This window comes from Geotrypetes seraphini, chromosome 2, assembly GCF_902459505.1.
Source record: "Geotrypetes seraphini chromosome 2, aGeoSer1.1, whole genome shotgun sequence".
Classification (NCBI taxonomy): domain Eukaryota; kingdom Metazoa; phylum Chordata; class Amphibia; order Gymnophiona; family Dermophiidae; genus Geotrypetes; species Geotrypetes seraphini.
The window spans coordinates 153956184-153970810 of NC_047085.1; the positions used below are offsets into that span (position 1 = coordinate 153956184).

Genomic DNA, 14627 nt, shown 5'->3' on the forward strand with positions numbered 1-14627 from the left:
CAGTCGTTGGGGGGAGGGGGGTTTGCGGGATCCCTCCTGCCCGTAATGTAGTGCGGGGTAGGGTTAGGGGGTCGCCGTGGCCAGGAGGGTTTGGGCTCCCTTCTGGCCCAACTACACAAAGGTACGGGGAAGGCGGGTGGGGGTGTCGTGGGGGTCGGCCAGGGGGGTCGCGGGTCGGCTGGGGGACGGGCGGAGGTTCTTGGGGGGGGCGGTCGTTGGGGGGAGGGGGTTTGCGTCGAGGGCAGGAGGGCCTGGGATCCCTCCTGCCCGTAATGTAGTGCGGGGTGGGGTTAGGGGGTCGCCGTGGCCAGGAGGGTTTGGGCTCCCTCCTGGCCCGATATTGTTGGGGAGTCGGCGGTCCTTCGGGGTGGGGGTGCGAGTGGTCCTGCCGGGGGGGGATGTATCGGACGTCGGGGGGGGGGGGCATCAGGCTTTCAGGATGGGGACAGACCTTCAAGGGGGGACAGGACTTCAAGGGGGGACAGTGCACGGAAAGTCAGGGGGGGTGAACGGAGAGTCGGGACAGCGCACGGAAAGTCAGGGCAGTGCACGGAAGTCAGGGGGGGTGAACGGAGAGTCGGGACAGCGCACGGAAAGTCAGGGCAGTGCACGGAAGTCAGGGGGGGTGAACGGAGAGTCGGGACAGCGCACGGAAAGTCAGGGCGGGCGAAAGGAGCGTCGGGCATCATGCGCGGTATACCCGTGAGCGCGGTATACAAAAGTTTTTGTACATATCATCGTGATTTCTGCGCGCTATACCCGTGTGCGCGTTTTACACGGGTGCGCGTTATATCCGCGAAAATACGGTACTCTCCTCCGCTCAAATGCAACAAACCGCTAAAGCATTGTCACTTACTCCTCTTTAGTACAATCTGTTTTCCATAAAGTAGTATACAAACTTGAAACAATATTTATCCCAGGACAAGCAGGCAGCATATTCTCTACATGTGGGTGACATCATCCACGGAGCCCTGTCGCGGACAGCTTTTCAAGCAAACTTGATTGAAGATCTCAAAGTTTGCTAGTGCTGTCCACGCATGCGTGTGCCTTCCTGCTCCACTAGAGCGCACATCGCATCCTCGTGGTCTTCAGTTCTTAGTTTTCCGCGGAGCCAGAAAGCCCTGTCTCTCTTCTCTGCGTTTTCTAAGTGCCTTTCTAGCACTGCGGCTTCTTTATTTTCTTCGGGAGTCGCTGTGTGGTTTGTTTATTTATTTTACTACTGATCGTCTCATTTTTGTTTTTTCGTTTTGGCGACCGGGGGCTTCTGGTTCGCCGTGGCCGCTTGGCCTCACATGGCTGCGGCCATCTCCCTTATTTCCCGGCCTCTCACCAGGTTTAAGAAGTGCTTCCAATGCGGTCAGGTTGTCTCCATTACAGCACCGCACCGCTGGTGTATTCTCTGCCTGGGTGCGGATCACCCGACGGACTACTGTCCTCGTTGTGCCGTACTTCAACCTCGGGCTCTTCAGCGACATAGGGCCAGCATTGCGGAGCTTTTCGCCATGGAGACTGCTCCTGCTTCGCCCCGGTCTCGGCCTTGCCCTTGGCCTCGGTCTTGACGTCGGCCTCGTAGACCTTGGCCCCGGGCTGTGCCTCGCGGGTTTTATCCTTGAGTAAGTCTCTTCTTTCTTTTCTAGGTGCATTACCTCGGTAACACCACTGGCTGAGTCTCAGGCATTCCAAGCATCGAGTGCAGTCATGCCAGCCTCTACGAGACCTTCGGAGCGTGCCTCCTTTTATGGGAATACTCATCCTCACGGTTGCCTTCTATGGAGTGCACTGCTGCACCTTCCTTATCAGTTGGTATGGTACCACCTTCCGAAGCCTTGATGGATTGGGCTGAGCGACGTCGCCTGGGGCCTTGTGCCTCGACGTCGCCGGAGGCTTGGTGCGATATCGACGGCGACGGAGGCGTGGTGCGATATCGACTGCGGCTTTGTGTCTCGACATCGACTGGGGCGCTGTGCTTTGACGTCGCCTGGGGGTTTGTGCCTCGCCGTCTCCGGATCCTGTGGGGATTCGGGGGATCCCTCCAGTGCGGAGTTTCATCTCCTGGAGGAGACTCTCTCTCAGCTCCGGCTTTCTTTGTTCCAGGCGGCCGCTGACGCTTTCGAGTTGTTCTCGAGGGTCCCAGCTTTTGTGATCACCATATGTCATCTCGCTTGTTTCTGAGTGTGGCTACGGATCCGAACCTCCAGGATCGTAAGAACATAAGAATTGCCGCTGCTGGGTCAGACCAGCGGTCCATCGCGCCCAGCAGTCCGCTCACGCGGCGGCCCCCAGGTCAAAGACCTGTGCCCTAACCGAGACCAATCCTACCTGCGCTCGTTCTGGTTCAGCAAGAACTTGTCTAACCTTGTCTTGAATCCCTGGAGGGTGTTTTCCCTTATAACAGCCTCTGGAAGAGCATTCCAGCTTTCCACCACTCTCTGGGTGAAGAAGAACTTCCTTACGTTTGTACGGAATCTATTCCCTTTTAACTTTAGAGAGTGTCCTCTCTGCCTTGGAGAGGGCGAACAATCTGTCTTTATCTACTGAATCTAATCCCTGCATTATCTTGAATGTTTCGATCATGTCCCCTCTCAATCTCCTCTTTTCAAGGGAGAATAGGCCCAGCTTCTCTAATCTCTCATTGTACGGCAGCTCCTCCAACCCCTTAACCATTTTAGTTGCTCTTCTCTGGACCCTTTCGAGTAGTGCCATGTCCTTCTTCATGTACGGCGACCAGTGCTGGACGCAGTATTCCGGGTGAGGGCGTACCATGGCCCGGTACAGCGGCATGATTACCTTCTCCGATCTATTCGTGATTCCCTTCTTAATCATTCCTAGCATTCTGTTTGCCCTTTTCGCCGCCGCCGAACATTGTGCAGACGGTTTCATCGACTTGTCAATCAGTACTCCCAAATCCCTTTCCTGGGTGGTCTCCCCAAGTACCGCCCCGGACATCCTGTATTCGTGCATGGGATTTTTGATGCCAACATGCATTACTTTACACTTATCCACGTTGAACCTCATTTGCCATGTTGTTGCCCATTTCTCGAGCATGGTTATGTCGTGTTGCAGGTCTTCACAGTCACCCTGCGTCTTCACTACTCTGAATAACTTCGTATCGTCCGCAAATTTAATCACCACGTCTTGCCACTCTCCCTTGCGTGGGTGCTGTGCTTTTTGATGTCTCCATTGAGGCGGCCGCTTCGCCCCTCTCAGCCCATGACTGGTCCTTCCCCTCTCTGGGGCGCCTTTTGCCACTGACCCTACGGCCCAGCAGTATAGATACCACTCCTGTGTCTCTTGGCCTCCTTCGCAGCGGCCGCTGTGGCTGCATTAGCGCCAAGTTCCGGTCCAGCCACCGGCTGTGGCAAATCCTGGACCGCCTTTTGGTTCTTCCAGTATGAGCCTCCGGGCTCCTCTCTTTCTGGAGACTTCCCCCCTCCCTTCGGAGGGACGTCTCCATCTTTCCACACACGGTGGGATATCCTTGCTTCTGACAGTTGGGTGTTCCCATCCTCCGGGTAGGGTGCTCCCTTCCCTTTAGTCTCGTAAAACGAGACCTTCCCCCTGGAGAGTGTCCTTTGGGCCGGTCTCCACTGCCCCTTCTGTTGCTGGCCGAGCAGTCGATGGGGTTCCTCGGGCTCAGTGGCATACGGGATTCTGCTCCCGGTATTTTCTGGTGCCCAGGAGGATGGGGGATCAGCGTCTGTTCCTGGCCACCCGTACCCTGCACTTTTTTCTAGTCTGGGTATGGTTTCGTATGCTCACCCTTCCAGTGTTGTGCCCCCTCTTGGATGAAGGGGCCTGGCTGTGCTCTCTGGACCTCAAGGAGGCATGCACTCACTTTCCTATTTCCCGGCCTCATGCCGGTTTCCGAGATTCCGGGTGGGGGATCTCCATCTCCAGTTTGTCTTCTTCCCTTCGGCCTGGTGGTCTCTCCGGGGGTTTCAAGTTCTGCCTGATAGTGGTTGCTGCTGCCCTGCGTCCCCACGGCCTGCAGGTGTTTTCTTACCTCGCTGACTGGTTGATCAAAGCATCCTCTCGCCAGGAGATTCTGCGAGCGCCGAATCTGACGCTTTTGCTCCTTCGGAGTCTCGGCTTCGGGTGGACTTCCCCTTGTTTCGCCTCTGTCCGCCCCAGTCTCTGGAGTTCGTCGGGGTGGACCTGGCCGCAGTTGTCTGCGCTCCTTCTTGTCTAGGCCTCGGTAGGAGGCCCTTGTTTGTTTATGCCTGAAGGTGGCCCCTCTGTCCTTGGCCCGGGCTAGACTTCTGATGCTCCTCCTTGTTCACCTGGCCTCTAGGGTTCACGTGACTCCTTTTGCCAGACTTCGCCTCCGCATTCCCCAGTGGACCCTTACGTCCCCATAGTCAGTATCGAGCCTCTCTTTCTCTCTCTCGATGCATTGTCGTACCTCCTTTGTTGGAGTTTCAAGTTTCAAGTTTATTGAGTTTTAGTATACCGACCATCAGCAAGTATCTGGCCGGTTTATAATAAAAATTTAAAAAGATAAATAATAAATAATTAGAAAATAATAAAAGTGCACACCAAGGACATAAACAGGACAGACATGAAAGTGAGGGAAAAAGGGAAATGGGAGGGGAAGTTATATGTTAAAAGAAGAAAGGAGGGAGAGGGTAAAACGTGTGGGGTGGGATCGCTTTATAAAAGCGGTTTGCTGAATAAGGAAAGAGGGAAAAAAAAAAAGTTTGAAAAGAATGAGAAGATAGAGAAATAAAGATAAAGATAAAAAGAAAAAAAGAGGAAAAAAAATAAATAAATAAAGGACTCTCTCCGTTGGTGGCTTCCACTCCTTCCGGAGTTTTCTGTTCATACTCTTTGCGGCGGACTCGTCAGCCTCTACTTGGGGGGGGGGGGGGGGGGGCTAGTCTGGCCGGTTTTCGCACTCAGGGGCTTTGGTCCAGTGCTGACCGCCTTGTCGTGCCATTCTGCTGGAGCTTCGTGCGTTTTTCCACGCTCAAAGCTTTTTGCCACCTGCTTCACGACCGAGTGGTGTTGATCCGCACAGACAATCAGGTCGCCATGTATTATATCTGCTGGGCCCCGTCCCTGTCCCGGGGGAGGGGGGGGGCATTGCGGTGGGCCCTTCGCCGCACTCTGTTCCTTCGTGCGGTCTATGTTCCGGCCCAGCACGATTGTCTGGAGGACAGGTTGTGTCATTTTCTGCAGCCTTGCGAGTGGTCCCTCCATTCCTGGTTCTGCGTCAGGTGTTTACTCGGGGGGCTCTGGATGTCTATCTGTTCGCGTCCCCCCTCGATCGCATTTTGCCCACTTCTACTCCAGGGTTTCTACACCTCTCGGGCTTGAAGCGGCTGCTTTCTGCTGGATTGGACGTACTTTTTTCTGTATGCGTCCCCTCCAGTTCTCTCTGATTCTGCTGTTTCTTATCAGGTTCCTGTCCTCGTGGGCCACCATGATTCGTATAGCTCCTTGGTGGCCCCGGTGGCCGTGGTTCTCCCTACTCCTCCAGATCAGTGTCCAGGGAGCCTCTGCTTCTACCTGTGTTTCCTTCTCTGCTGTCTCAGAGTCGGGGTTCGCTGTTGCATCCCAATCTGCTGTCTCTACATTTCGCAGCTTGGTTCCCTTCTGCGTGCCTCCCTCCTTAGGTTTCTCTCAGTTGGTGAGGGATGTTCTTGAGGCCTCTCGGAAGTGCTCCACTCGATAATGCTGTTCCCAGAAATGGCCAGATTTGCTGTGTGGTGTGCTGCACGCTGCATGGAGCTGCTCCGCCTCCTTGTCTTCTGTGCTGGATTGTCTGTTCCACTTGTCTAGGTCTGGCCTCCGATCGACTTCTATTCGAGTTCGCCTCAATGCGATTGCTGCCTTTCATCGGCCGCTTATCGCGGGTCTCTTCATTGTTCATCCTCCACTCTGACCCGCTCCGGTGGTTTGGGATCTTAATGTGGTTCTGGCTCATTTGATGAAACCTCCGTTTGAGCCCATTGATAAGGCTCCTCTGGAGTCTCTTGCTTGGACAGTGGTGTTCTGGTTGCTCTCCCATCTGCCGCAGAGTTAGTGAGCTGCAAGCTCTGGTTGCGGACCACCTTTTATTGTCTTTCATCATGTCAAGGTGGTACTTCGTACTCATCCTAAGTTCTTGCCTAAGGTGGTTTCGGATTTCCACCTCAAGCAGTCCATTGTTCTTCCGGTGTTTTTTCCGAAGCCCCACTCCCATCCTGATGCGGTGGAGCTTCACACGCTTGACTGTGAGAGGGCGTTGGCCTTTTCCCTGCGACGCACCAAGTCTCATCGGACAGCGCCCCAACTTTTCTTCTCTTTTGATCCTAATTGGTTGGGCCGTCCTGTTTCCAAGCACACCTTATCCAACTGGTTGGCTGCTTGTATTCCTTTTGCTATGCTCCGGCTGGTCTCTCGCTGCAAGGTCGGGTCACGAGACATGGAGTCCGAGCATTGGCAGCATCTGTCGCTTTCCTCAAGTCCACGCCTATTGAGGAGATCTGCAAGGCTGCCACTTGGTCTTCGGTTCATACATTCACCTCTCCCTACTGTCTGGATGCCTTTTCCAGGCGCGACGGCCAGTTTGGCCAGTCGGTTTTGCGTAATCTGTTTTCTTAAATTGCCAACTTTTCCCTCCATCCCTTTTGTTGTTAGCTTGGAGGTCACCCACATGTAGAGAATATGCTGCCTGCTTGTCCTGGGATAAAGCACAGTTACTTACCGTGACAGGTGTTATCCAGGGACAGCAGGCAGATATTCTCGCAACCCTCCCACCTCCCCGAGGTTGGCTTCTTGCTAGCTATCTGAACTGAAGACCACGAGGAGGGGATGCGCTCTCTAGTGGAGCAGGAAGGCACACGCATGCGTGAGCAGCACTAGCAAACTTTGAGATCTTCAATCAAGTTTGCTTGAAAAGCTGTCTGCGACGGGGCTCCATGGATGACGTCACCCACATGTAGAGAATATCTGCCTGCTGTCCCTGGATAACACCTGTTACGGTAAGTAACTGTGCTTTCCAGAAGCATGCTCGTAAATCAATTTACTCGTATATCAAAGTGAGTTTCCTCATAGAAAGTAAGGGAAACTCGCTTGATTAGTTCCACCTCCCATCCCCCCCTGGCCACCGGCGCTGCTCCTCCCCACCCCCGAGGCCACTGGTGCACTTCCACATGGCCTCCCCGCCCACAAATGCTGCCCCCCCCCCCCCGTGAACCGGCATTCCCTGCCCCCCAAACTGAAAGCTTAATGTGGCACCGTCACGCAGCACCAACCCACAGGAGATGCCGGTGCCCGAAGATCGTGCCTCTCCTCTGACTGGGCCTTGAGCATCTGCGCATGCTCAAGGCTTTCTGGCTCCTGCCTCTCTCCGAGAATCTCGGCCCAAAGCTCAATGTGGCAGCCTTTCAAAACTGACTTCAGGTCTGGGCCTCGTGTTTTCAACAGAAGGTCTGTGAAATATCATGGATCACCTGCTGTGCATCCTGAAATGCAGTCTCCTCTGGCACACCTCAGATTCTCAAATTACACTATCTGGTGCAGTTCTCAAGATCCTCAGGTTTATCCCACAATTCAATTTTGCTTTTACATAGTGTGGCCAGCTCTTGTTAGGTGTCCACTAAATCCTTTGTGAGGCAGTATATGCTTTCATCTGTGCCATCTTGTTGATGGGTTAGCTCTACCATTTTCACACCGAAGGTGATTCATGGCCTGTGTAATATCATGACACATAGTCTAGTCAACATCTCCTCTTTAATGTCCAGCAAGATCTTTATCATGTCCGAAGTGAGTGCTCTACCCCTCTCAACCACAGGCCTCTGAGTCCACAGGAGTCATCGTCTCATTCATAGTCTCTGCAGCCTCTGCCATGTTGCTAACATGCATGGGACTCGAGGCCTTCTCCTTTGGCGGCTTGTTTTTACCTCCAGTAAGAGTCTAAGTTACACTGGGTGGACATATCGGCTACTGCTTTCCTCTCTCTGAGCGTTCTTTATGGGAAGGTGGTGCTATACCGAGGCTTTTGCTAATTTAGTGTGGTTCCATCGGAGCTTCTGTTAGAAGTGGCCAACCAGCAGCCAGAAACTACATTTATCCAGCATCTACCAATCCCCATGGGTGCTGGATAACAGTCTACTGTATAATATTTTCATGACATACAGTTTAACTCTTATTAAGAACATAAGCACATAAGCATTGCCTCTGCCGAGTCAGACCATAGGTCCATCACGCCCAGCAGTCCGCTCCCGTGGCGGCCCTCCAGGTCAATGACCTGTAGTGATCTATTACTCATTATACTCCTGGATCCCCTTTCCCTTCAGGAACTCGTCCATTCCCTTTTTGAAACCCAAAATCGTATTCTGCTCAACCATCTCCTCTGGAAGCGCATTCCAAGTGTCCACCACCCTCTGGGTGAAGAAGAACTTCCTAGCATTTGTTCTAAATCTATCTCCCCTTTCGATTTTTTTTTGAGTGCCCTCTAGTTTTTGTTGCCCCCGCCAGTCTGAAGAATCTGTCTCTCTCTACCTTCACCATACCCTTCATGATCTTATAAGTTTCTATCATATCCCCTCTAAGTCTCCGCTTTTCCAGGGAAAAGAGCCCCAGCCTCTCAGCATATGGGAGGTTTTCCATGCCCTTTATCATTTTTGTTGCTCTTCTCTGGACCCTCTTGAGTATCGCCATATCTTTCTTTAGGTACGGCGACCAGTACTGGACACAGTATTCCAGATGCGGTCGCACCATTGCCCTGTACAGCGGGAGGATAACTTCCTTGGTTCTGGTAGTGATACTTTTTTTGATAATGCCCAACATTCTGCTCACTGATACTGTCCTTGATTAATGATTCGGCCATCTTTCCCGGAACTGAGATTAAGCTGACCGGTCTATAATTCCCCGGGTCGCCTCTGGATCCCTTTTTGAAGATAGGTGTAACATTCGCTATCCTCCAGTCTTCTGGTATTACCCCTGTTTTCAGGGATAGGTTGCAAATCTGCTGCAATAACTCCGCTATTTCGTCTCTAAGTTCTTTTAGTATTCGAGTTGGCACTCTTCACTGACTCTAGTAATCCAAAAATTGCTTCTGACTCCACAGCCCTGTCCCCATAGAGGCTGGGCTGCTATTGTCTGGTCTAGAGAGTGCACACATGTTTGGTGATGATCAGGCAGTGTATGGCAAGGACATCCTCCTGCAGATGACTGTTCCAGGTATATATTGTTTGTGAATTTGTCATTAAAATAGAATTTAAAAAATGGTCAATGGCATATCTGGAAGTAAATTGGGTGGGCTTGAGTGCCCTCATACTCTCAGTTTTATCTTACATTAATTATCTTTGTTTCAGTGCTGGTGATAGAACATGAGGTCGCAGTGTATGATCCTTTCAGTTATTCTCTTGCTCTCCCTTTCTTCGATACAGCCAACATGGGGCTGCAACAAGGCACTCTGTGCTAGTGATGTCAGCAAATGCATGATACAGGTAAGATGAGACTATTTATTGGGAATTATTAATCACCTTTATGAAGAGATTTGCACTTGCTCAATGTGTTTTGAAATGTTCTTTGAAGCATATGAATATAATGTTTGGAGATCTTTCTCTCTCTCTTTCTCTCACGCCCACGCACTTTTTAGTTTGAAACAAGTTTTATTGATGACAAACAATCAAGGCAATGTACCAAACCAGAAAACAAAAGAGAACCAAACAAACAGGAAACATCCCCAGATAGAGAATGAAGCCATAAGGTACTTACTCTCTTAGCAACCCATGGCAAACCCAAGCCCAGAACCACCCAGCACAGAACCCCCCCCCCCCTTACTCCCAACAAAATCTTGATACCAGAGAATAAAGGAGCTGAACATTCTTTTTAGGGAGACAGAGGAAGTGTCTGAAGAGCATACAGCCAGCGGGGGAGACTAATCTACCCAACAAGGACAAGGGCTCTCCAAAGCAGCCAAATCCTCCTCCGAGAGCCTATGAAGATCCAAGCTGTCCAAATAGAAATCACCAACAAAATAGTCGGCTCACGAAGAAGCATACAAAGCACTCGGATGATTCTTCTTTTGGTGTGTTGGGTGACCGTTTTGCATAGGCTGTATAGTCGCTGAGCTTCCCTCCAGCTTCGGGCTCAATTGTTGGAGACCCAATCTGAATTGAACATGTTGCTTCACCTGGGGGAAATTAAATCACGGGCTTATTTTAAATTTCAGCTTTATCGTTTTGCCAACAAGAGCAGTTGCCTTTTGGCGTGCTTGGCACAACGGCATTTGGGATGTTCGACTGTTGGTGCGTTGCGGGATTCTGGGGTAACTCTTTATCACGCGAATGCTTCCATTCTTTGGGTGTTCTGTGATATTTTTTTTTTTTTTTACCTCTGTTTTTAATACTTAAATTACACAAACTAAGTTTATTCATATTCTTAGCATCAACAAAAAAAAGTCATTGCAATTTTATTTGCTAGGCTTGCTATTGTTCCAAAGCCTCGAAGATTAGTTGTATACCTCCAACATGAACGCCTCCATTTTGATAACTTTCAGCCAACTTAGGACACAAGCCTCTCCGTTTTGCAGCATCTCTTCCCTGACCTCGCTGCAGGCCGTGCATATTCTTTCCTTAAGCTGTGACAGGTTACGGGGCTTAGTGGCATACACCTTGCTTTTGATATAGCCCCACAATGTGTAAGGTCAAGAGAGTGTGGAGCCCATTGAAGGGGACCCCTCCTATCGATCCATCGGTCAGGAAACTTGATATTCAGGAAATCTCTGACTAACCTTGCAAAGTGGGGAGGGGCTCTGTCTTGTTGAAAAAATATATTAGCAAGGTCACTCCTCGCTTGAAATTGTGGCACAGCTAATTCTTGCAGCATCTCCAGGTAATTTTCCCCTGTAATGGTGGTCGTGTTGCCGGATGCATCGCGGAAGAAAAATGATACAATCATCCCAGTGCTAGACATTGCACACCAAACCACTGTGTAATTCCATGTCAAGCTGGTCCAGTTTCAAAGAGGGATCCCAGTTGACATTTTCCACAGATACAAAACAGTGGTCCAAATAAAGGGGCCCCTAACTCTGGACCTAGTCGAGATCATGCTTCAAAACTTTGGATATCCCCTGAAAAAAAGTCATCAATTTCCAAGATGACTGAGTGGGGAGCCCTGGATCACTTAACATGGAATGACCCCACTAGCTTTGGAGAGTCTCGTTAATACTTGAGAATTTCTACTGGGTTTGATAACACCCCCCTCCCACATCCTCCCACACACCCTTCCTGGATGTGCATAACACTCTTTCAGAAATCAACTTTCTATTGGGTTTGATTTTCCCCAAATTCGACAGTTGTGTCAGTTAACCTGACCAGAAATATGAAAGATAAGACTCGTCGCTGACCCATAAATTTTCTGAGAGCTGAGGGTCATTTTGGTAATGGTGCAGGAGTAGTTCACACATTTCCACACGAGCATCAATCTTCCGCTTGAAGTTTTTGAATAACCAGAAGTCGGTATGGGTAGAGCTTTATTACTCTCTGAAGCATCTGCTGAATCAAACTTTTGTTGATGCTGAGTTTCCAGTGCAGCCCTCCGGATGGATTTTCTTTGGCTTTGTGCGAACCCCTGCTCCAGGAGCTCTGTGTTTTTATCGATGGTGGTGGTGGGGGTAGCAGGCCTTCTGCTGAAAGATGCTCAGGACTGTAAGGTGGGCATGATTTTGAAAAAACAGTTTGAAGCTCCTTCTCTGGCGATCGAGGCTGCTGCTGCTTCGTTTGCTGCTTGGGCCTGCTCCACCAAACTGCGATGGCAGCCCTCTGTGGAGGAAGATGCCTGCCCTAGCTTATGTTAGAGGAGGTAGATTACATGGCAGATGCCTTATACAACTTCATCAGGACCATGAACAAGCTGTCTTGACTTGTAGGATGCTCTGGATCAAGCAGTAAGCAGGCGACCTTGAGTAGGCTGGCCTTTAAGGGACAGATGCTTTTTGGTAAGAGCCTTGATGACCTTATGGCTAGTGTGGCAGATTGCCACCCTAAGTTGGGAGTCGGAGCAATCTTCGTCCCTCCCATCATTCTCAGTAGTGTGCCTAGGGGGCCTTTGCCTAGAGGTCATTCCAGGGTTAGAGACGGCGTTTCAGCAGCTCCAGATGCAAGCTATCCTCGAGTGCGTGTGGCATTCTTCCTTCCAAGAAATCTCAGACGCCACATTTGTGGCTGCGGCCCCGCATTTTTGGGGGGTGGTTGTCGGTGTTTTGGGGAAAGTGGGAGAATTTCCTTGGACCAATGGGTTTTGGATATCATCTCAGTGGGTCACAAGATTGAATTTTATCACCCTCCGCTAGATTTGTGATCGACTCTCCAGCCAGATGGTTGGAGAAGGATACCAAAGTCAGGGCCATTCTTCAGAGAATTCTGGACATGCGGCCCATAGAACCTGTCACTGACGTCAACTCGGGCTCAGGCAGATACTTTGGACCAGGGGTGTCAAACTCAATCGCATTAAGGGGCCAAAATCCAAAACGGGCTAAGTCGTGGGCCAGACCCTGTATCCATAATAGTACTAATTGTAACACCATTTTTTCCATTCATTTTTCATATATACACAACACAATATAATCTTATTAACAACACATAATGGTTAACCACAAAATTTAAACTACACAAAGCACACTGTTTGCTTCTCAACATTCATTCCTACCAGAACACAGATAACCCCTATACGGAACCAAAAACTAAAAGTACTAATATATTCAAATGAAACCCTAAGATGAAAGACTCTGCATGCAGTACAACCCAGAGAAAAAGAATCAAATTGCATTTCTTCCTGAACAGTGCAAAATACAGACAGCAGATGTAAATTCTCAAAAATGACACAATTCAATCACTAAATTCAAAATAAAATCGTTCCTCCTTTTGTCGTCTCCCTCCCTCCATGCTGTGCCTCAACTAGATGCCTCCCTCTGGCGGGTGTCTTACTTTCTGGCCAGCTGTTTTATGCTGCCCGCAGTGCGATGCCCCTGGTGTTATCTTCTGGCCGGCTCCCTCTTCCTCACTGCAGCAGTGTGCACAAAGCTGAGGGCAGTGGCTCCTTGCGTGTCCTGCGCCTGAACCAGAAGTCTTCTCTCTGACATTGCAACGTCAGAGGGAATGCTTCTGGATGAGGCACAAGATGTGCAAGAAGCCGCCCACAGCTTTGTGAACATTGCAGCAGTGAGGAGGAGGGAGCTGGCCAGAAAATAACACCAGGGACATCGTACCACGGGCCGTATAAAATGGCCAGGTGAGCCGGATTCAGCTTGTGGGCCTTGAGTTTGACACCTGTGCTTTAGATACTTCATCATGCCCGAGAAAGGCACAGAGGATTGGAGGCCCTTCTTGGATCTCAAGGTGGTAAATGCCTTTCTGAAAGTTCCCCATTTCCACATGGAAATGGCCTGGTCAATCATTGCTCGTGGAGAATTCTGGCCTTTCTGGACCTCATAGAAGCGTACCTGCATAGCCTCATCTTTCCAGGCCATGGGAAATATTTGAGGTTTGCAGATCAAAATGTACAAGATGCAGGCTATGTTTATTTGTACCAAATATTAATGCAGTTACTGATATCACCTTACTACAAACCAAGGGACCCTTGATACTGCTATGTAAGATCTAAACAATGGGCACTGTGGATCGTAAGCCAGGCAGCAGATGACTGCGCTTGATTCGCACACAAGCATATTGACGTTGTATGCGATCTTATACTGAGCTTGGAGGATGCGCTGCAAATACACCAAACAACTCACCAAATAGAAGAGAAGCATAAATAAGCCAGACAACTGTGGTTAGAATAATTCATGATCATCTGAAATTAGTGTCTTCAAAGCATCGTACCTGAAAGTTAACTTTACACAACAAAGACACACGTCTGAAAACAGTGCAAGCATCTTTTGACCAAGTACCCGGAGTACAGCGTCTGTTTCATCTGATTTACAGATGAAAATATATTTATAGTAGCTCCACTGATTAACACAAAGAATGATCACTTGTACATGCCTTCAACAACACTGGAGCGTGAGGTTAATGCCAAACATCTACTATGAACTCAACCTGACCTTCTTCCAATCAGTCATGGCCTCGGTCGCAATGTTGAAACTTGGATTCACAGATCTGTTCTTCATTGATCCTGGGGTTAAGATCAACGGCGCATACTACCAGGACATCATCTTGATGCAGAAGCTGTTGGCAGCAATCTGTTGCATGTCGGTGTCGGCAATCTGTTGCATGTTGGTAGACTACTTTATCTTCCAACAGGACAATACCCAAACACGGAGCAAAGGACACTGTAGAACTTCTACATCAGGAGACCCAGATCTCTGGCCTGCAAATTCACCTGACCTAAACTCAAGTTAACTACTGGATCTGGAGGCCGATACAGGAATGTGTGTACTAGACAGTGATATATGATGTCAAAGACCTTAAACAATGCCTCATCTCTGTTTGGGCTGGGCTGAGCTGACAAGTTCATAGATCAGTGATGGCCAGGGCTGAGAGTATGCCGTCATACAAAGGGAGTACACTTTGAACATCTGCTTAATTGAAACATTACTTTTTGACTTTACTTTTATCTGCAAGATACGCCATAAAATGTTTTGATGTGTTTTTATTCAGTTCAAAATTCATTTTCACAAGGTAGTGTTGTGGTGC

General features: G+C 49.8%; 1 protein-coding gene across 7 annotated transcripts in view; it reads left to right on the plus strand.

Annotated features, from left to right (window-relative positions):
• TWSG1 (twisted gastrulation BMP signaling modulator 1) overlaps positions 1 to 14627 on the plus strand; it is a 79507-nt gene that overhangs the window by 11109 nt on the left and 53771 nt on the right. For 6 of the 7 annotated variants that reach the window (XM_033929493.1, XM_033929497.1, XM_033929491.1 and 3 more), the window contains exon 2: positions 9303 to 9437. In XM_033929493.1, coding sequence (XP_033785384.1) covers positions 9318 to 9437 — 120 coding nt within the window. In that variant the 5' untranslated portion in view covers positions 9303 to 9317. Of the gene's footprint in view, positions 1 to 9149; positions 9169 to 9302; positions 9438 to 14627 lie in introns of those variants that run through there. The other variant, XM_033929496.1, reaches the window with a different exon arrangement.